General features: G+C 41.4%; 1 protein-coding gene and 1 pseudogene across 1 annotated transcript in view; one reads left to right on the plus strand and one right to left on the minus strand.

Moving 5' to 3' along the window:
* Positions 1-23,632, minus strand: part of CAMK1G (calcium/calmodulin-dependent protein kinase IG) — a 39,513-nt gene that overhangs the window by 6,806 nt on the left and 9,075 nt on the right. The window contains exons 2-5 of the mRNA XM_006834049.1: positions 20,804-20,924; positions 13,191-13,319; positions 9,287-9,361; positions 926-1,064 (exon numbers count right to left, since the gene is read on the minus strand). Coding sequence (XP_006834112.1) covers positions 926-1,064; positions 9,287-9,361; positions 13,191-13,319; positions 20,804-20,895 — 435 coding nt within the window. The 5' untranslated portion in view covers positions 20,896-20,924. The remainder of the gene's footprint in view (positions 1-925; positions 1,065-9,286; positions 9,362-13,190; positions 13,320-20,803; positions 20,925-23,632) is intronic.
* On the plus strand, positions 4,020-4,995 carry LOC102826557 (annotated as a pseudogene).

Consider the following 23,632-nt stretch of genomic DNA (forward strand, 5'->3'; position numbering starts at 1 on the left):
AGTTCAAACAACTTGCAGTCCAGCACATTAGCCCTTTTGATTGTGGCTGAGTACAATAAATATGTGGATATTTTTTGGTAACCTAATTGTATGTAAAGGAGCTCTGGTAGCGTAGTGGTTACGAATTGGGCCGTGAACCGCAAGGTCAGCAGTTCGAAACCACAGGAGAAAGATGAGGCTTTCTGCTCCCGTAAAGATTTACAGCCTCGGACATCGTGTGCAGGGTCGCTATGAGTCGGAACCTACTCCATGACACATAACAACAACAACGACAACAACTGGATGTAGGAATACTGGTGTGGCACTGTGGGCTAATGCGCCAGACTGCAAAGTTGTTTGAACTGCAAGGTCGGTGGTTCAAGCTCACCAGGTACTCCTTGGAAACACTATACAGGGTTACTATGGGTTGGAAGTGACTCGATGGCACTTAACAACAACAATTGTATGTAAGGAGCTCTGGTAGCATAGTGGTTATGAGTCGGGCTGCCAACCTCAAGGTTAGCAGTTCAAAACTACTAGCGATTCCGCAGGAGAAAGATGAGGCATTCTGCTCCCATAAAGATTTACAGCCTCAGAAACCCTGTACAGGATCACTATGAGTTGGAACCGACTCCACGGTACTTAACAACAACAGTTGTATGTGGCATGACTAAGGAAAGATTGAGGTACAAATGAACACTTAACAACAACAACAACAACTTGTATTATGTGGTTTCTACAAACCATAAACCACCTTGTGTGTTAGTTTTCTATGCACACTATGTGTGTTATATGTGTATATGTGAAAACTACTTTAATGATTTTTCAATCATCCAAGAATTGTTTAAGGAATCTGAGGGGAAGGGGTCTTGGGAATCAGCTAGTTCACCAATCTCATTTTGCAGGCCTATCATGGATTTCCACCAGAGGAGTCCTATTTGGGCACCTTTAAGTCTCTGTGCACAATGCCGTTCTCATGGAGGTATTTCACTGCTGACAAGACCTGCTGGATCACCAGGCTGGCATCCTTCTCTGTGTAAACACCCCGCTCCAGGATCCGGTCAAAGAGCTCCCCTCCAGAAACACTGTGGGCACAAGGGTAAGCAGAAATCAAGTTCTTACTTTAGGTCAAAGGAACTAGCAGGCATTCCTTTCTAGCCATGGGGCATGTAGGTGTCCATGGACTGATTCGTAGGCTACAGGGAGAGCTATTTATTTGGTGCCTAGAATTATATCACAAAAGATTCATCTCTTTGGGCCATGGATTGGCCTTTCCTTGGAAATTTCTTTTAAAATGCAAATGACACTGGTTGGGAGCAGCAAGAAGAAACTAATCCCTCAGTGAGAATCCATCTTAACTACTTTCCTTCCTGTGAGAAGGGGTCCCAGTTCAACTAGCTTTAACGACGTAGTCTAACTATATCCTGGACTAAGACATAGGGTATCTTGATAAAATGGAGAGAGGACCCTTTATTACGACTCCTATTCAATATGGAGTCCTGGTGTGGCACTATGGGTTAATGTGCTGGACTGCAAAATCAGTTTGAACTGCAAAGTAGGTGGTTCAAGCTCACCAGCCACTCCTTGGAAACCGTATATAGAGTTGCTATGGGTCAAAACTTACTCAACGGCACTTAACAACAACAATAACAAATTCAATATTATGCTGAGAGTCATAGCCAGAGCTTTAAGACAAGAAAGGGAAATTAAATACATCCAAATTGGCAAAGAACAACTAATACTCTCTCTATTTGCAGATGATATGATCCTATACTTAGAAAATCCCAAAGTTTCGGCAAGAAAATTCTTGGAACTCATTGAAAGATTCAACCAAATGGCAGGTTACAAGACCAACACACAAAAATCCATTGGATTCCTTTATACTAACAAAAGAACTCTGAAAAGGAAATCAGAAAAACAATACCTTTTACAATAGCCACCCCAAAGATGGAATACTTAGGAATAAATCTAACTAAAGAAGCAAAAGGCCTATACAAAGAAAACTACACAAAACAACTATAAGAAACTAAGGAGCTCTGGTAGCATAGTGGTTACGAATCAGGCTGCAAACCGCAAGGTCAGCAGTTCGAAACTACCAGCTGCTCCACAGGAGAAAGATGAGGCTTTCTGCTCCTGTAAAGATTTACAGCCTCGGAAACCCTGTTCAGGGTCGCTATGGGTCGGAACCGACTCGACAGAACTTAACAATAACAACAAGAAACTAAAAGAGACCTGTAAAAATGGAAAAGTACACCCTGCTTATGGATAAGTAGATTAACGTTGCAAAATATCAACGCTACTCAAAACAATCTATAGATATAATGCAATCCCAATCCACGTTCCAACCACATTGTTTAAAGAGATGGAAAAATGAATCACTAGCTTTATTTGGAAAGGAAAGAGACCCTGGTTAAGAAAAGTATTACTAAAAAAGAACAAAATAGGAGGCCTCTTACTTCCTGATCTGAAAACCTCCTACACAGCCACAGTAATCAAATCACCCTGGTACTGGTACAACAAAAGACACTTAGATCAACAGAACAGAATTGAGAACCCAGATATAAATCTATCCACCTATATTCAGTTAATTCTTGACAAAGAACAAAAACACATTAAATGAGGAAGAGTTCGTCTCTTCAACAAATGGTGTTGGCAAAACTGGAAATCCATTTGCAGAAGAACGAAACAAGACCCATATCTCATATCATATACAAATATGAACTCAACATGGATTAAACACCCAGAGTCATAAAAACCATCAATAAAAAAAATAGGGACAAACTTAGGAGCTCTGATTCATGGCATAAATGCACTATCAAACATAATTGAAAACATACAAAGAGCAGAAGACAAAAAATAAAGGACTGGAACCTCCTAGAAATTAGACACTAATGTGCATCAAAGAATTTCACCAATAGAGTAAAAAGAGAACCCACAGGCCGGGAAAACTTATTTGTCCATGACATATCAGACAAGGAACTACTGCCTACAATTTGTAGAGCACTTCAATACCTCAATAAGAAGACTACAAATGATCCATTTAAAAAATGGGCAGAGGATATGAACAAACACTTCACCAAAGAAGATATTCAGGCAGCCAACAAACATATGAAGAAATTCTCACCACCACTAGCCATTTTTGTTGTTATTGTTAGCCTACAAGTGGGTTCTGACCCATTAGAGAGATGCAAATCAAAACAACAGTATGATATAATCTTATGTCAGCATTAATAGCACAGTTCAAAAATACAGAAAACAAGAAATGCTGGTGAGGGTGTGGAGAGACTGAGACCCTCTTATACTGCTGGGGGGACTGTAAAATGCTACAACTGCAGTGGAAAATGGTATGGCACTTTCTCAGAAGGTTGAAAATAGAAACACTATATGATCTCACAGTCTCTCTATTTGGTATATATCCTCAAGAAATTCAAGTCATAACACGAATAACTATATGCACATCCATGTTCACTGCAGCATTATTCACAATAACAAAAAGATGGAGTCAGCCTGTTGTTATTATTGTTAAGTGCCATCAAGTCGGTTCTGACCCATAGCAACCCTGTATAGGGTTTCCAAGGAGCAGCTGGTGAGCTTGAACCACCGACCTTCCAGTTCAAACAGCTTTGCAGTCTGGCACATTAACCCACAGCGCCACACCAGGACTGCAGCCTAGACACCATCAATAGAGGAATGGCTAAACAAACTTTGGTTCGCACACACAATTGAAGATTATGCAACACTGAAGACAAACATGATGAATCTGTACAACACCAAAAAACATGGAGGAACCCAGAGGACATTATGCTGAGTGAAATTAGTTGATTGCAAAGGGACAGACATTGTATGAGACCACTACTACAAAAAGTCAAGAAAAGGTTTTCATTCTAACTTTCTATCATTGTTATCAGGAGTGGGAAGGAGGGGAGAATTATTCACTGGGTAGAGTATAGACACATACTAACTTGGTGATAGGAAAGACAGTTAAAAATCAAAGGAAGTGGGTAGCGGGTCTGGCAGGGAACAGACATGAAAAGAAAAAAATGACCGTCTAGTGGGTAGCAGTTGCAACCTTTCTGTATGCTGATATAGGACTCATTTTAATCTTCTGTCTCCCCTTTACTCCTCCTCAGAGATGGCAGAAGAGCTTTTCATTTCATGTATGGGGTAAAATTGCAACTTTATGGAACAAAGCTTTCCTTACTATTATTGTCCTTTTAATTGTTCTGTTTCTAGATGCTGTGAGAGAAATAAGAAAACATTCCTCTGCTCATAGCATTGAGCAGAGCTCAACCAGTAGACCTAGTTCCTATGAACATACACTGATGAAACTTTTTAGGTCTCAAAGAAATCTTTGCATTTCTGGATTTTCATTATTTTTTTTGCTAGTGTTAAGACGTCTGGTTACTCTCATTACTCAGCTGGCTAAAGAACTGTCAACCAAAGGAGCCCTTAAAACTTAAACAGAAAATACAAATGTGGCTGAGAAAAAAATCATGGAAGAGAATAAAAAACTAAAAAGGATATTGAAAACCTATGACAAGGAGATCATTATGCGTTGAAAGCAGAAAATAGAAAAAATAGTAGGAGAACAGGAAAAACTGAAGACTGAATTGAAGAAGACTTCAAATGGCCTTTCTAAGGCACAGAATGATGTGATGGCAATGAAGATACAATCAGAGAGACTTTCCAAAGAATACGACCAGCCCCTGAAAGAACACTCAGAACTTCAGGATTATGTAGGAAAAGGCAGTAAGAAAGGCCTATGAACTTTATGAAAGACGATGTGATACACCAGGCCAAGATCATTAGTTTATTACCATGTTAGCTTCTAAGAAATTCACAGTTCAGTTTGGAAAAGTGCACTGTATGTGACCAGCCAATACTGTAATATCACACAAAGGCTGTACGGTAATGCCATTGTCACAATATTTGATGACGTTTCAGATAGATTGTAAAGTCTGTATTCCAGCTCTTAAGAAAAATAACAGCATGTTAAACACTGTATTTACATATTGATAGAAACACTAGTGTATAGTGGCTGTTTATTAATAAAAGGAAAATTTCATTATTAGATTTTTTAGTTGCTTTGAAACCATTAATAGTTTGAAATCTTTGATGAGTTTTCAATAATAATAATAGTAGTCTACTTAGTCAAATGATGATGATGATGATGTATTCAGAATCACCAAATTTGTTAACATTAAATAGAGGATGTTGTTGTTGTTAAGTACCGTGGAGTTGGTTCAGACTCATTGTTACCCTGCACAGGGTTTCCGAGGCTGCAAATCTTTACGGGAGCAGAACGCCTCATCTCTCTCCCATGGAACTGCTGGTAGTTTCGAGCTGCCGTCCTTCGGGTTAGCAGCCTGGTTCGTAACCACTACACTACCAGAGAACTAACGTCAAAGGTCACATTGTTTTCACTGTTCGCTCCTTCTGTCTCTTCCATATAAACACAATGGCTAATAATGATAATCTATCCCCTAAATAGAGAATGTTGTTATTGTTGTTAGGTCCCATCAAGTCAGTAAGGACCCACAGCGACCTTATGCACAGCAGAATGAAACACTACCCGTTCATGGGCCAACCTCACTACTGTTGCCATGCTTGAGTCCATCGATGGTGCAACTTGGCCAATCCATCTCGTTGGGGGTCTTCCTCTTTTTCTCTGACCCTCCACCTTACCAAACATGATATCCTTCTCCAGAGACTGGTCCCTCCTGACAATATGTCTCAAGTATGAGAAACGAAGTTTGGCCATCTTGTCCTCCAAGGAGTACTTTGGCTACACTTCTTCCAAAATGGATCTATCAGTTCTTTTGGCAATAGAGGATAGAGTGTCATAATTAGCGATTGTGTTTATAGGGAAGAGACAGAAGGAGCAAACATTGAAAACAATGTGACCTTTGACCTTAGTTAAAAAAAAAAAAATCTGATGCTACTATGGTTTACTCTTACAAGACAGCTATATTAATGACTGTATTTTTGTTGCTGTGCTTTTGCACTTTTTTGTTTCCTGTTGACATTTGTGTTAATGCAATAACCAGTAATATTCTGACTTCTCCAGTTTACATGATGTTCGACTGCTCTCTGCACAACAGCCATAGCACTGAAGTAGCCGGACTTCACAGCAGAGCGGGTCTGGACTTAAACAAGCGATGTAAGTATTATAGCCATTGAGCAGTGGTTCCCGTGACTGGGAGAACTATCAATTAGACAGACATTATTTGAAATATGCAGATACTGTTTCTTCTGAAAGATAAATATTATAACTATTTTTCCATTAAAATATTCATTTAGTATTTCCTTTAGAAGATGGTTGTGATTGTAATAACAACATAATTGAGTTTGTTTCAATGTCTACAGGTGAAAACCACCTTTCTTATCTGAGAAAGATCTAAATATAAAAGAAAATGAAAAATAAATAAATAAAAGGAAAGAAAAGATAAGAAGGAAGGGAGACATTTCTTTTTTCTTTTTTTTTCATTTTCTTTCTTGTACTAGAAGGGATACAATATATATTTTCTCATAAAAAAAAGAGCTTATATATTATTTTAAAAAAGGACAGGCACAAATTTTTAGAAAAGTACATAATTTAGAGATGGAAAATCTACTGAACCAAGTATAAAATTTAAAAACAAGTAGGTAATACAATAGTAAAACAACAAAAGTTTCACATGAACAATTTGATGATTTTTTACAAAGCCTTTTTATAAATTAGGGATTTATTTTTATACAAGGGTTTTGTAAAAAATACTTAGCAAGTTTTCCCTGGTACTCAAAGATAATATTAGATTAACTGTAATTCTTTGATACACATTATTCCCAAATATACTTGTAGATGGAAGAAGAATGACTTTCAAATAACAAATGCTGAAACAAAGAACATCAAGAGAAAATTGTAGATGAGGATAACTAGACAAATCTGAGTCTTCCAAATAAAATTAAACTCTAGACTAAGATTAGTCACATCCCAGAGTACTGAGGAAATTGTAAATGCCAGCTATCTTTGAAAATACAGAAAATAAGGAGAGAAAGGCCAGAAAATTAGAGAATGGAAATTTCTCTGATTTTCAAAAGAAGAAAGATTTGATGTATTCAACTGGCTAGAGGGTAGACATGTGCTAACTTGGGTGATGGGGAAGACAATGGGCAATAAAAGGTAAGGTGGCAGAAGAAAGATGAATTAGGGAAGGACACAGGGAGGAGTGTAAGTTACAGGAAACAGGGAAATACTGTTAAGTGACGGCACCTGGAGGGGATTGTAATCATTGAAATATAATAAAGTGCGTGATTTGTTGAATGTAAAATTGGTGATCTGGTTCCGCAAACCTTCACTCAAATTCATAACAAAAAGTATATTTAAAAGAAAAAAAAAAAAAAAGTAAAGGAGAGAGGAACAGAAATTGGGCAAGCTAGGAAAGAGAAGCTAGGCAAATGAAGCTCACTGCTTATGCCAGAATTTCTTCATTTTTTAAAAAATTGTGATACTATATGCAGAGAGTATGGGGTGAGGGCTCTTGAGCTTTTTGAGAATGATAAGGTGTTTCAGGACTCAGGGCAATTTAAAGATCAATTTTGATTTCCTTCAATCCGTTGCATTCCATCTACAATATGAAGGAGCTTCAAAAAAGTTCCTGGAAAATGGAATTATAAGATAATTAATTTTTCTACAACCTCATAAAATAGAATGGTTTTTCCTTTGACAGCATCTTAATCTTTCTATATATTACAATAAAAGATGGCTCTCTGTCGTTTCTAATAGCAGACAGCAATTCCACAGTCACAGCCACACAGAACAAGGATACTATTCCAAGTATTCAAAGCATGTGACGTGTTCTTCTGAAGGCCTTCGCTTCTCCAGGATAAGCACCATCAGATTACTTCATCCAGGTTTTCCAACCCCTTCTCTATCCCAGTCATCTTGTGGCATCACATGTGGGTGATGTGCATGGTAGTACCATGCAGTAGTTTCCTTCATCAAAATGCATACCATCCTACTTCTGCTTCTGTCGTTAAACTCTGAGCTCTCCTACATGTAGGAGCTAGAGGTTCCCAAGAAAGATGGTCTTTGTCCATAACAATGAGCTCTGACTCTCAGCAGTCTGAGTCCTGAAGCTGATGTTCTAGGAGATTTGGCAGCAACACAGTGAATTCCATAGCTGCCCACCTCCCTGCCAGCTCTTCACTGTCTGACCAATGGGATGAATTGTGCTTTTCTCCTCTTGAGGTGGCCTCATTAACATGGTACAGAGGTAGGGAACTGTTAGTGCTGCTTTGGACCTAGTTCCACACTTCACTTCACTCTGCTTCCTTAACTGTCTGCTGCTTGTCTTTTACTAGGCCTCAGGTGAGCCCTGAAATAATAGGATGGTCAGGACTGAGTTAGCTCATTAAAGTTTCAGGGTGTGAGACGGATCTGAGGAATCAAGCTGTCAAAAACCATACTGTCTCTAGTCACTCTGAGATTGTATGGTTAGATATGTATGAGAGAGAGTGTATGTGTGTGTGTGTGAGAGTGAATGCATGTGTGTGTTTGTGTGTATGGACTTTAAAAAAGTAAAAAAGCCTAAGTCCAAGGCAGTGGCTTCAGGAGCCCCTTCTAACCCATGTAAGTGTATCCTCCATCAAAACTCTTGCTTGCATATGACTATGACCCAGTGGCCTGTCTAATGAGGCATCTTTTCTGACCTACAGAGACACAAACACAATCACAGCCTGTTTTTTTTGTTTGTTTTTTTTAACTTGGTTGGCTCTCTTTTGGGAAAATCTTTCTTTATATTGAATTGCAATCTATCTACCTACAGCTTCAACTCCCACATGAATTCCACCCTGGAGTGATATTAAAATATTTAACATTCAGTTTGATTGGCAAGCACAGTATTTGCAGGCCCCTTACTGTGACAGGTATTACCCTTCATAATGTTTCTGGATCTTGGAGAGATTCAGAAAGTTCCAGAAAGGGATTGGAGCAGCAGGGAATTATGGATGATTGCAAACAGTTATTTACTTACAGGTAGGAAATACTAGCATATGGTAAGGCTGTACTTTACCAACTCAATAGTCAGTCATTGTTTTCAACCCCACAGCCCACACAGAACATACCCATGACCAGAGGCACAGTGAGCCTGAAGGGAAACTTGGCATTTACGAGCTTGTTTAATTAACCCTTGACTCTACCTTTCAACCAATATCCTTCCTCAGCAAATCCCAACCTCCACAAGTCCCCACCCATGCCCCATCTCCCATCCCCACCCCACCATTCCCCCAAGACCTCTGTGGAGGTAATAGGTCACCTTTCACTTACAGTTGCATGACCAGGTAGTAGTGTGTGGTACTCTCGTAGATGTCCTCCAAGGTCACGATGTTCTCATGCTTGATCCTGTAAATAAGCTAAGTGTCATGGCGAAAGGTATGCGATTCAGGCTGTCCAAACAAATAGTGCAGAGACAACCCAACTGGACTTTCATTTCTGACAGAGACTTTTGATGACACTGTTTAAGAAGATCACGTTCTTGTGAAGCCTAATAAGAAGGCTCTCTCTCTCACACACACACACACACACACACACACACACACACACAAAGAAATCCCAAAGAGAAGATTCCCAGTATGGTGTTCAATCCACATTTGTTGAATAAATGTTGATCATCCTGCCTTCAAGGAGCACACATTTTACTGAATTGCAGGGATTGCCTTAAACTTTGTTGTTGTTGTTGTTGTTATGTGTCGTGAAGTCGGTTCCGACTCATAGCGACCCTGTATAGGGTTTCCAAGGTTGTAAATCTTTTACGGGAGCAGAAAGCCTCATCTTTCTCCCGCGGAACAGCTGGTAGTTTCGAACTGCTGACCTTGTGGTTCACAGCCCAATTCGTAACCACTACGCTACCAGAGCCTTAAACTTTACCAGGGTAGAAAATCAAAACACCTGAAGAAGGCAAAGGGAGAACCGTCCTTAGATTATTCTATGAAATGGGGTATCAAGACCTTCTTCAGAAACACTGCATGGAGAAAGTGTAGCACAACAGGAGGGACTGGGGTTAGCTAAAAATATTGAATATACTGTGAGCTGCCAAAAGAATGAACAAATCAGTCTTAGAAGAAATGAAACCAGAATGTTTCTTAGACACAAAGATGCCAAGATTTCCTTCACTTACTTTGGACACATCATCAGGAAAGAACAATCATCAGAAAAGAACATCATATTTGGCAAAGTAGAGGCCAGAGAATACAAAGGAGACCCTTCAGAGATACAATACCCACAACAATCAACAATGTACTCATGCATGAAGATGGCACAGGATTGTCTAAGAGAACATTTTGTTTTCTTAGACGAGGGATCACCGTGAGTCAGAGGTGAGCCTTTTGCTGTCTAATCATGGAGGAAATGTTACTGAACCATTGTTCTAGGACTGTGAAGAACAAGGCAGTTGCTTATTTTTGGACTCTGTTCTGTGAGATGCCTTAGATGAATGAATCTCAACCAGGGGCTATTTTTATCCCCACTCGCACCTCCAGAGGACATTTGGCAATGTCTGGAGACATTTGCTTGTCATGATTGAGGGAGTGTTAGTGACATCTAGTGTGTAGTGGCCAGGGACTCTGCTACACATCCTTTAACACACACACAAAAGAATTATCTAGTCCAAAGCATCAATAGTGCAGCAGTCAAGAAAGACTGCCCCAGATTACCTGTGTCTGTGATTACTCAGAGCCTATGACAGCAGAATAGACATACTAGCTGAGAGGGCTGGCTTTCCCGACAACAATTTTTGTGAATGTTTGTTTGGGAAGAAAGTCTCAAGGCATTTTTTACTCATGGCTGCAAGCACAGGGATTCAGAATTTAGATTCTGAGTCAGGTAGAACTTGGCTCAGTTCTGACTCAGGCACTTACTAACTGGGTCGTTTTGGCTGGTTTTCCTAAAACTTATTCTAAGCCTCAGTTGCCTTGTCTGTAAATTACATCTTTCTCATAAGATTATCTCAGAATTAAAAGAGATAATGCATATAAAATGCATTAAACACTGTTATTGTTAACTGCTGTCAAGTTCGTTCCTACTCTTAGTGACACTGTGTAGAGTTTGAACCGCTGACCTAGTGGTGAGCAGTCTAGTACAGATCCTACAGGACTCCTAATCAATAATAGTTGTTATAATATGTTAAGATATTGCTTAAAATAAGACATATCACAGTAGTTACCTGATGGATTCAACTATACGTAGAAGCTGACAGTACTATAATTAGTTAATTGATTCAGTCACTCATTGAACTAATATTTATTGAGTATGTATCATGTTAGGGGACTGGCATTGCCACGCAAATGATAAGAAAGCCCACTATAGTTCCTGCTGTCAATGAGTTTACAATCTCCCTAGAGCACAGATCTACATCTATAATATCCTTCCAGATGCCTACATGTGAAGATAGGTGGATACCTGTATGTAGTAGGTTCAAACCAATTTATTTTATTTCCTCCAAGGCTGCATATCCTTCGTTATTCTCATTCTGAAGCCATGATATTACCATCCACAAATTCAACTCTATATCAGCATCATTTTACTTTCATTTGAGAAAAAAAATTTATAGATGTAAATATCTATAACATGACATTTATTAATTGAACGTTTTCAAGTATACAATTTAGTAATATCAATTACATTGATTATAGCGCATAGTCATCACTCAGAATAATTTGTAATGCTCTTCTCTTACCTGCCAACCTAAACACAGTCCGCTCCTCTCTCTGAAACATCTCTTCAATCCAGCCTTCTTGCCATCACACAATTCTGCAATTACTTTTGCTAGTATCCTCAACATTTACCGAGACCAGTGTAAAAAGTCTTACAATTGATCTCCCAGCCTCTAGGCTGTATCCTCTGCTTTACTTAAGAGGGATGGCTCTAAATTCTCACCATGCCTTCTTTTACATTTGTCTTGAAAACTGAGTCAACATTCACAGCCATGGCACCCAATAGCACTTACCAGATTTCACTTCATCATTTTAGTTTCATCTCCTATCCCTTAGCTGCTTCTCATTCTAAGTTCAGGGGCTTTCAATCCACACTCTTCCCTAATAGTTTTATCATGATTCTGCATTGAAGCTTATGCTCCTCCTGGTCTGAATTCCCCTCTTAATACTTTTTTTTTTTTTTAAGTTTTTATTGTGAGTTGAGTGATAGTTTACATGGGAGAACAACAGCTTTACATTCATCCTGTCATATTTTGTTTCATTGCAATGATTACGATTCCCTCCATTCTTGATACTCTTTTTGTTCACTGCCACTTCTGTCCCCACAAAGCTTTACTCATCTATTAAGGTCGCTTTTCTTTGAAAATGTACTTAATAACTTGTCTTCATAAAAACACATGTAGACAAAAGAAAGCCCTGTCTCCTCCAAACTATACCTTTTGCTGATGGGATTCACACTAGACAGAATCAGTTTGTTATGGTCCCTTCTGTTTCTAAGGAACACTGTTGGAGCAATGGTTAAGCACTCAGCTGCCAATTAAGAGTTTGAACCCACCCATTAGCTACATAGGAGGAAACCCTGCTAATCTACTCCCATAAAGATGACAGACTAGAAAATCCTATGGGGGCGGTTCTTCTCTGTCACACAGGGTTGCTATGAGTCAGAATCAACTTGATGGCACACAACAACAACAACAACAACAACAGGCTTTGTCTAGCCAGAAAGTGTGAACTTCTGAGAGTGAGGAGTTTTGTCCACCTCATCCTATGGCCTCACACACTTGTGGCACACCGTAAGAGGTCCACCAGGGTTTGTAGTGTGAGCTCCATTGTAAACGTTTGAGAATTTGATAGTGTAGTTTCCATCAGAATGGCTAGGTGCTGAATCCACATTTGCTTTGGAATATATTAAGCTTAATTTCCAAATCTTATGCTGTTTTCTTAATATTTGATTCTTACTGGTATTGATTCTGTATTGACTTTTTGCTCCTTTGAGCTAATTGATCTCCAACCTACCTAAACAAACCAACTCTTCTACCAGTCACTTCATTAGTTAATTTGCTCAAAAAATAAACAAAGCTGTCTGACTAAATGTAGCTGACTGACCAAACTGACTGTCAACCCCTCAAAGAGAGCAATGCCCTTGGGTGTGGAAGCCCCACTCCAGTTCTTCTTGAAGGTAATGTTATGAGGGAAGCATGATCTCAAAGTTGTACTCTACCAACCTCAACCCCACTCACTTTTTCAACACAGCAATCTCATTCTCCAGGCTGCTGTCCCGGAAGGCAGGCGACTTCTTGATGCACTTCAGAGCAAAGAGCTTGCCAGTCAGTCTTTGCTTAACCAGGAAAACTTCTGAAAAAGCACCTCTGAGGAGGAGACACCAAGAGATAAAACTTAGTTCCTGCTGGCTAGAGAAAACTGTTGGAGAGAAAATGAATGGACAGATAAAGGCAGGTGTGGCTGGTAGCTAGTTTCCATGGCCATTGTGGTACCTGGTTAATGATGATATTTTTAGGATTTGAATACTATCCAGGGGTAGAATAGACCATGGATGGCATGAACAGTTAACAAGCTGGCCGGAAACGAGATTACGCAGAGGTACCTTGGACAAAAGGTCTGGCAACCAACTGAAACTGCAGCTCTGTGGAGCACAGTTGTACTCTGATACACATGGGGTCACCATGAGTTCAAATTGAATCAATGTCAACTAGTTTTTTTAAAATTAATAATTGGAGGCAGCGTTTAAGTGAGGAAACAGCTGAGTCGCCCTCTTTTCTGCCATCTGGATATGCTAGAATGAGGTCCCGGTCGCCGTCAAGCTTTTTTAGAGCTTTAAAAATCTTCATTAGAAAATACTTAGTGTTTCCTGTGACTGAGTTTCCTGTTTCCCCCAGCTGCAGTTGGAATTGAGTTAATCAGAGCCTTTAGAGCCTGTTTTATTCATCCATTCATTCACTCATTCCTTCAACCAAGATTTATTGAGCATCAGTGGAGTCCTAGACACTGGAGATAAAAGGAGAGTAATGTTTGCCTTCTTAAGGTGCCAGTAGTCTAGTGAAGAACACAGACAAGTAAGCCATTAACATTTGATTAGAAAAATACTATTAGGCATCCAATGAATGCTTGCTGAACTGATGGAACCTCTGGGTTAGGCACTGTGATCAGTATTGTCCCACTGTATAATCTATTGTGAGAGACAGACACACACAAACAAACATGGGGCATTCTGACACAGGTCTCTCTCTGTTATGGTTGGGTAGGTTATATACTGCGCAACTCCAGGAGATGCCATTCATCTTGGTGTCATTGTAGATTTTCATTTAGTAATTATTATTCAGTCTAGAGGAAGTGACACTTTTTCCTAGTTTGTACAAAGTGGCCACTTGGATTATCTGAGGTGCACACATGCGGCTCCCTGACATAAGAACACTCTGAACTTGGTTTTAACAGACGAGAGAATTGGTGGTGGTTGTGTGCCATAGAATCCATTCTGACTCATAGTGACCTTGTATAGAGTTTCCAAAGAATGGCTGGTGGGTTTGAACCGCCAGCCTTTTGGTTAGCCGTCCTGTGCTTATCCACACCAGAACTCTGATAATAGAACTAGGCTAGTGAAAAAAAGAATAGGAAGTGGTTTTTCAGGTGGGGACGGGAAGGAAGCAGGAGAAAAACATGGAGGGTGGGCAGTATGGTGTGTAAAGTATGAGGCAGGGAATAATGGAAGATAAGGATGCCTGGTTGCATAGTGCCTAGTTGCATAAGGCAACTGCTCAATCAATGTTTAATGAATGGATGGTTGGATGGATAGATGTATGAGAAGTTTGGACTGGGATTAGTTTTGTACTCTATTCATCTCTATGCTTGCCTTTCCTTAATTATAGAACGAGAGAGTTGACTATGTGAATTTAAAAGTTCCTTGTTGCTGTCATTAAGAGCCATGGAGTCAGTTCAGATCCATAGCTACCCTGAATAGCGTTTCTGAGGACAGACTGGTAGGTTTGAACTGCCAACCGTGTGGTTAGCAGTCTGGTGTTTATCCTACAGCACCACACCAGGATTCCAAAGATTCCTAGGAACTGTGATATGCTAAGATCCACCTTCATAATTTTTCTCATGTGTAACTTTGAAGATACACATAGATGATCGATCCTCTGATTTTTAAGCTGACATCCACTCTGGTATCAGCTAGGCCTTCAATTTGTACAACCCTGGAGACAGCATTTACACGCCCTGTTTTGTCTTCAGTGTATCTAAATAGTGTGCCCTAGAGCTGTGCAATGCTATGGCAATTAGACATAGTGTTATTGCTCTTCAGTCTCAGACTGCTTTAGTCACATACTCTGCATGTAGAGGTGTATGTGGTGGGGGCAGAAGAGGGGATTAGAAGACTTAATTATGTCCTGCTAGGTAGGGAACAGAGAACTAGTTTCTAGCCACTAAAGTTGCATGGCAGTCCTGGTGTGGCCCTGTAGGATAAGTACTGGACCGAAACATCAGTTTGAACCACCAGGTTGGCAGTTCAAACTAACCAGCTGTTCCTTGGAAACCCCATACAGGGTTGCTATGAGGCAGAACTGACTTGACAACACTTAACAACAATAACAAAGTTGCATGGGTCAGAAGCCACGAAGACATGCAGAGACTTCAGAGTCAGGAGTGCTTGTGCAACAGAGCTTGGTTTTCAGATCTTGCTCTGAATACTGTTCCTTTCTTGCTGGGAGCCTGGACAAAGGGGTGGGATAGGGACTAAGGAGAAAATTCTCTGTCAGGAATGTGAACTGTAGAGACCTGGAGCTCTGGTGACAGATCTCTGATCCAGAATAGCTTTAGAGCTCTGGTAGTGTGGTGGTTATGACTTGGGCTGCTAACTTCAAGGTCAGCAGTTTGAAACTACCAGCTGATCCGATGTAGAAAGATGGGGCTTTCTGCTCCTGTAAAGATGTACAGCCTCAGGATAGCTGTAAATCGATCCTGAGTGATTACTATGTAAGTGATCGCTAAGTATCATCGAGATGAATCGCTGTGTAAGTGATTGCTATATAGAGATGAATCGCTATGTAAGTGATCGCTAAGTATCATCGAGATGAATCGCTATGTAAGCGATCACTATGCAGGATCACTATGAATCAGAACCGAATCCACAGCACACAACCACCACCACCAGTCAAATACTGCAGTATCCTGAACTTGACAAGGAACCAGTCATTGTTGACTTCAAGTCATGGTAGTCCCATGCGTGTCAGGACTGTGTGGGTTTTCCATGGTTGATTTTTCAGAAGGAGATCACCCTGGGATTGTGGGTGGTGTCTGGGCAGGGTTAACAGAAGGTCATTCTCCCTGGTGGATTGTTCCAGAGGAATTGAGGATCAGAAGAGACCTTATCATGGGTCTCTTAATAGCTTCTGACCAGGGGCATCTGCTCTCCACCGACACCTACTCCCCTCTGCACGCCACCTCACCTTGGTAGCTTTGTGGGGACTGTAGTCTCACTCTTGAGTGCTGCAAAGGTGCCTTCCTTTAAGTCTCTGTTCAGCCTCAACTGTTGTAACACATATGACTTGTCCACTCTTAGTCCTCCACTCCCCAAATCAGTGCTGACTTGGCTACATTAAAATCACCAGGGACATACTTAAGATGCTGATTCCTGACCACAAACAAACAAACACACAAATAACCCTGACCCCATTGCTGTGAAGTCAATTCTGAGACTCTTGTGCAGAGTACAACTGCCCCGAAGGACTTCCAAGGCTGTAAATCTTTATGGAAGCAGACGGTCACATCTCTCTACCGTGGAGTGGCAGGGGGGGTCAAACGGCCAACCTTATGGTTAGCAGCTGGATGATTCAACCACTGCTTCTCCAGGGCTCCCTCAGATTCCTTCCTGGCCATTGGGTCTGTTGTTGTTGTTGTTGTTGTTATGTGCCTTCGAGTCGGTTCCAACCCATAGCGACCCTGTATAGGGTTTCCGAGGGTGTAAATCTTTACGGGAGTAGAAAGCCTCATCTTTCTCCCGCGGAGCAGCTGGTAGTTTCGAACCGCTGACCTTAAGGTTCGCAGCCCGATTCATAACCACTACGCTACCAGAGCTCCTTGGCCATTGGGTCTAGTCTCCCAAAATTCCAGTTTAGTAATTCAGAACAAGAACCTGTATTTTTTTTTTTAATTACCTTACTAAGATAATAGTCGAGAATTTTTTAATTTTCTTGAGTGTGACAATGACAACGAAGGTCTATCAGAAAATGCCTTTGTCCTTAGAGAATACAGACAGAAGATTCCAAGGTGAAAGGTCATGTTGTTTGCAACTTACTTTAAAACAACTGAGCAAAAAATTTGTGTGTGTGTATGTGTGTGTACATGTGTGTGTGGATTATCAATAATTGTTGAATTTAGGTAGGAAGTAGAATTCACTTTCATTGTGCAATTATTTCACTCTCCCTGTATGTTTAAACATTTTCATAATTGAAAGTTGGAGAAATCAATCACTGTAGAAAACAATTCATTGGTTCCTCAAAAAGTTAAACATAGAATTACCATATGACCTAGCAATTCCACTCCTAGATAAATACCCCAAATAATTGAAAAGAGGGACTCAAATAGATTTGAGTAGATAGCAGGATTTTTCACAATAGTCAAAGGTGGAAATAACCCAAGTGCCTATCAATTGCTGTTAAAGTGCCACCGAGTCAATTCTGACTCACAGAGACTCAAGGAGTGGCTAGTGAGTTTGACTTGTCCAGTGCTTATCTTACAGCGCCACACTAGGGCGCTGTATGGATAGATGAATAGATGAACACAAGTATGTGTATATGAAGAGATCAACAAAATGTGGACTATGCATGCAATAGAGTATTATTCAATCATAAAAAGTAATGGAGTAAAACTGATGACGTGCCCTGAAAACTTTCACTCAATTCACAATAAAAACTTAAAAAAAAAAAGTAATGCAGTTCTGACACATGCTATGACTTGCATGAACCTTGGAAATATGCTGAGTGAAATCAAGTCCAAACTTAACCAAAGTAGGCGCCATCAAGTCATTTCCACTCATGGTGCATACCAGAGTAGAACTGTGTTTCATTGGGTTTCCAGTGACTGGTTTCTCAGAAGAGTAGCAGTCTTTTTTGTCAAGGTGCCTCTGCATGTACTCAATTCTGAAATTAGTCAGGTACAATTTTTTTTTTAAAGAATGATTTTCATGAAACATCTAAAAAAAGCATCCTTTTTTGTAGTGAGTTGCCCTTTAGGGCAGATTAGAACTACCCCATAGGATTTCCAAAACTGTTATCTTTATGGGGGAGCACAGTGGCTCCATTGGATGAGCAATGGACTGCCAAACACAAGGTCTGCGGTTTGAGCCTGCCAGCTCCTCTGCAGGAGAAAGATGAGGCTTTTCTGCTCCCACAAAATATTTTAAAAGCCTCAGAAACCCTTTATCAGAACAGATTCAAAGGTACTTAACAACAACAAAAACAAATCTTATGGAAGCAGACTGCCCATCTTCTCCCATAGTGTATTGTGACTGGTTGTTTTGAACCACCAGGCTTTCAGTTAGCAGCCAAGTACTTAATCACTGTGCCATCAATGCACCTTATGGAATATCTGTTGTTGCTAAGTGCCTTTGAGTTGGTTCTGACTCACATAGACTCTGAGTAGGGCTTCCAAGGAGCAGACCTTGTGGTTAGCAGTCTAGTTCTTATCTTACAGCACCACACCAGGAGTCCTGTTGAACATCTAGAACAGGCAAATTCATAGAGACAAGAAGTAGGTTAGTGGCTACTAGGGACTGGAGTTGGTTGAGAACTGGCTTTGTCTACTAATGGAAAGGTTAGCAGTTCAATTCCACTGTGGGAGAAATACTTGGTGATCTGTTTCACTAAACTCTGTGTAGCCATTCCACAGCATTACAGGGTGTAGCTATGAGTCAGAATCCACTCAACTATGAGTCATAATCAACTCAATGGCACCTAACACCATATTTGACCAAAAAAAATCTTTTTAATGAGAAAAACATTAGAGGGCTATGCTCCCCAGGTGGCTCTGGTAATCCTCCAGGGTTAGAAGCTTGGACGATAGACTTCATTGAGCTCTAAGAGGTCTTTCGGTCATTGTTTCCAGTCCTACCACACACGTCTGAACAGATGACAAATACGCCTTCTTCCTTCTTTTGGCTTTTGGAATGCTTAGCAAATCATCTCTGATTCACTGAGGTGACCCTTGGTCATGAATCCTGCCAAAAACAACTCCTTTCTAGCCAATCCCATTTTGGCAGAGACCCAACGCTTATGATCGGCTGTGGTATTGAGCTCTTCCTCATGTGCTGAGCCCTGTTTGCCTGTGGACCGAGGGTACAGAGGTCTATTAGTCCCATTCCTGGCTCCTCTCGGTCTGAAGTAAGCCTGTGAGCAGCCATCGTTGCCTGAGGTCACCACTGCCCCCTTGATAAGGCAGAGTGGAGCTAAATGTAGCCAAAATTGGCTAAAGAGAAAGCTTGCCTGAATGGATAGCCTACTGATGACTACTCACTGCTCATGCTCAATTAACCCCCACTAATTAGTTGATCAGCTGGAGTTCTGAGGAGACAGGGCTGGTGACCTAGAGCAGCTGTGTCAGAGACTGCACACAACCCTGAAGGAGAGGCAGAAATAATTGGAGCCTTAGCTCTAGATGAGCTGTCTCTTATCTACAATCTGTGTGATGAGTGTCAAAGGGCAGACACAGATACCCCGAAGAGTTGTAGGATATTGAACTAGAGTGACTTGATATTTCCAACATAGCCAAATCACTTAAATAGGGAGAAGATGATGGTTGTGGAGAGCTGATTCAGGTGCTGGGTAACCTGATAGCTCTCTGGACCTCAGACGCCCCTTTGTTTCCATCTATAGCTGACTACAGAGTTCAACTGTTCGCTGTTGGGAGAAATGAAGAAGCTTGGTGAGGAGAAGCAGGAACGTTTTAGGGTCAACGAGTCATTGTGCTATAAACTACTCTCTCCCAAGATCCTGGATGCCCAAAGGGCATAGATCAGAAAGGAGGATGGGGCTAACTAGGGATGGGAAAGAGGCAGAAAGTGGGTAAAAGAGGCTGGTCTTCCTTGAGGTCTCCATGCACTAGCTTTCCCTCTGTATTACCCCAAAGTGTCCTCCCTACCCACTTCCAAGGTTGTAAAATGTTCCCTCACTTCCTTGCATTTCTGTGAGTCAAATGTCACTCACAGAGACCCCATGTGTGTCAGAGTAGAATTGCATTTCATAGTATTTTTCAATAGCTGAGTTTTTGGAAGTAGCTAACCAGGCCTTTCTTCTGAGATACCTCTGGGTGAACTGAAAATCACCATCCTTTCTGTTAGCTGCTGAGCTAGTTAATCCTTACACTACCCAGAGATTCCCTAGGCCCCACTCCCCACCCCCCAAACCCATTGCAAACTATCTCATAGCAACACTATGTAGGGTTTCAGAGACATTAAATCTTTACAGGGGCAGACAGCCTCATCTTTGTCCCATGGAACAGCTGATGGGTTTGAACAGCTGTCCTGAAGGTTAGTAGGCCAGTGCCTAATCCATAGTGCCACCAGGATTCCTTCTCTAGGTCCCTCTGTTGTGGTGGTGGATGTTGTTGAGTTGGTTCTGACTCATAAAGACCCTGTATATGGTTTCAGAGAGCAACTGATGGGTTTGAACTGCCAGCCTTGCAGTAACCAGTCCAGTGCCTATCTTACAGCTCCACAGAGGGTCCACAGCAAGTCCCAGTCCCAGTTCACCAGTTGCTGCTAGCCCAGAACAGCTCTTTCTTTTCCAGCCCCCCCATAGTAAACAGCCCAGTCAGGCTCCAGTCTCCCAGTCCCAGAACTTACGATCCCAGCACTTCCATGAAGATGAAGGTTTTCCGAATGTTGGTCGTCTGTTTCTTCCAGGAACTGCAGTCATCTTCTTCCTTTCGACCCATTGCCTCCAGAGTTGAAGCTTCTAGGGATGCTTTGTTTCAGAAAAGCAGTGAGAGAGGAAGAAAGGGAAAGATGGCAAAAAGTCTCTATTCAGTTCATTTCTCACATAAACTGATAACAAGTTGCAAGAAGTATTATGTGGTGGCTAGAAGGAAGGATTAGGCCCCAAACCTGGATAATTAGCCAAAGTAAGACTATTCTCCCCACTTACTTACATTAATTGCTACAACAATGTTATTGCATACCCACCAAATGCCCTTGTGTTAGTACCATGAACACAAGACCAGAAAGACCCAGTCCCTGCCCTCAGGGAGTTTCGACTTTATAGTGGAAACTCAACTTGTAACATACATATTTCTTGTGAATAAACACATATGTACAGCTTAGCTGGGGCGGGGGGAGTGGGGAAGAGTAGGATTTGACCTGAGCCCGGGTATTTCCTAAATTACCCAGATGATCCCCAAGATATGTATTCGCATTAGGAAGTCAGTCTGGCTTTCTTCCTAATAGCACAACCCTGCCATGTCTACGTTCATTCCTACTCCTACCTTCCTCCTGTCTGTCAGGGGTTAAATGGACAAATAGAAGAATGAGCTTTGTATTTACCTCTGTGACTCCCACAGTGTTTAGTACCGTGCTAGACAGACATTAGTTATTTATTGCAAACTGAATTGAATGGTGTGCTAACTTTATATCAGAATTCTGGAATAACCATATTCATTCAGCAATCAACAAATCACAGTCTCACACTGGTTATATGACAGATGTAGAAGAGTCCCAAGGTGACACAAAAGGTTAAGTCCTTGACTACTAGAAAAGAGGTCTGCAGTTCAAACCAACCCAGAGGTGCTTCAGAAGATAGGCTTGTTGATTTGCTTCCAAGTCATGGCTTGAAAACCCTCTTAAGTAGTTCTACTCTTCACATGTGGGATCACATGAATTAGAATCAATGACAGGTAACAACAACAGCTGCACATGCCCAGTGCTGTCTGTGTACTGAAGGGCACATCTGGGGGATACATGTCATAGAATGGGTTCCACAGTAAAACTTAACTGTGAGCCTTAGAGTTCCTGAGGCCCTTGTTGTAGATGAAGAGGAGGTAGGAAGACGAATACTTCGACCAAGTGAATACGGGGAAGGGAATGAGAGAAATTGTTGGTGTGTAAGAAGGGCATATAGTTTTCTTTTACCCACTTGGGTTATAATATCAAGCCAGCAATGGGGGAGGCTGGTGACATGGATGTATGGGCTTCCTGGAACCCTGCTAAGCATAGGCAGTGAGCCTATGAAGAATGGTTAGCCACCACACCTAAAAGGGCATTATGCAGTCACGTCATGGGACAGGTGTAGGAGGAGAAGAATGATATGAGGCAGTGCTTGTTTGAGAAGCAGGGGCCCCAAAACTCCTCAAGAACAGCAGAGTGCTAGAGCCAGCTAGTACCCACTCACAGGAATCTACTGAGCACATTTCTTCCCAACTCATGCTTAGTGGTTGTTGTGTTGTCAGCTTGAAATTGACCATAGTGGGAGTCTGTACACCATGGCAACCGGCAAATGCTAAAAGTCAAGGCTCCTCCCACCTCCCACAGAAACTAAGAAGCTGTTGTTAAACATTTACTAGCTCAGTACTACCCAGGGCTCCGGGAAGGGGTGTGGGTGTAGAGGGGTGGTCCAGGAAGGAGTCAACTCACAGAGGCCTGGGGTTGGGAAGAAGAGATGGCAGTGAGCTGGGCTTCTCAAGTGGAAGCCAATGGCCGAGACCAGGGCCTTTAATGGAAGGTATTAGCCTACCCTTCAGAGCAAGACAGGACCGCTCATACCTCAGTGGTCATCAGTATCTCATGAGATCCTAGAGGATTGTGGTAGCTGGGTCCCCTTATCCCTCCCACACCACAGTGAAGCCCAGAAATACACTATACTGCACCACGCCTCCTTGATATAGAGCAGGAGGAGGAAAAGCCACCTCCAAGAGACTGGACCATTTACATAGGACTTTTTAAACCAAAGGGGATTAAGATGTCATTAATAAACAAGTTCAAAGTTAGAGTTTCCCATCCCCTCACCCTACAGATCCACCTAAAGAGTTCTGGTGGCACTATAGGATATGTACTGGACTGCTAATAGCAAGGTCAGAAGTTCAAACCCACCAGCCACTCTTTTGGAGGAGAAAGCTGAAACTCTGCTCCTAAAAAGGTTTACAGCATCTGAAATCGTACACAGGGTCAGTATGAGTTGGAATCACTTGATAGCAATGGGTGGATGGTGGGTTGTTGCTACCTTGAGTGTGGAAGTTAATGAGAAAGATATTATAGGGGATAGTGGCTTTGCATGTCTTAGCATAATGACCATTTGCAATCCATCTACATTAGAAGCCACCAACCAGTTGCCTCAAGTCAGTTCTGACACCTGGCAAATCCCATGCCAATTAGAGTAGAACTGTGCTCCACACGGTTTTCAGTGGCTGATTTTTCAGAAATAAATCACCAGATCTTTCTTCCAAAGTACCTCTAGGGAGAATCCATCATCCAGCCTTTTATTTAGCGGCCAAATGTGTTCATCACTTGTGCCACTATTATAAATTAAAAATCATCTAAGAAAAGAATTCCTTTGCCTCGAATTCAGCCGCATGTAGAACTGGTAGCTTGTGTTTGCGTATTCAGGCCGTTTGTTGAATTGCTTGCTCCTTTTGTCTGTGTGGTGAATAAGGGTCAGTCCAGAGGGACCATAGCAGTTCAGAG

This window comes from Chrysochloris asiatica, unplaced genomic scaffold, assembly GCF_000296735.1.
Source record: "Chrysochloris asiatica unplaced genomic scaffold, ChrAsi1.0 scaffold00009, whole genome shotgun sequence".
Lineage (NCBI taxonomy): Eukaryota > Metazoa > Chordata > Mammalia > Afrosoricida > Chrysochloridae > Chrysochloris > Chrysochloris asiatica.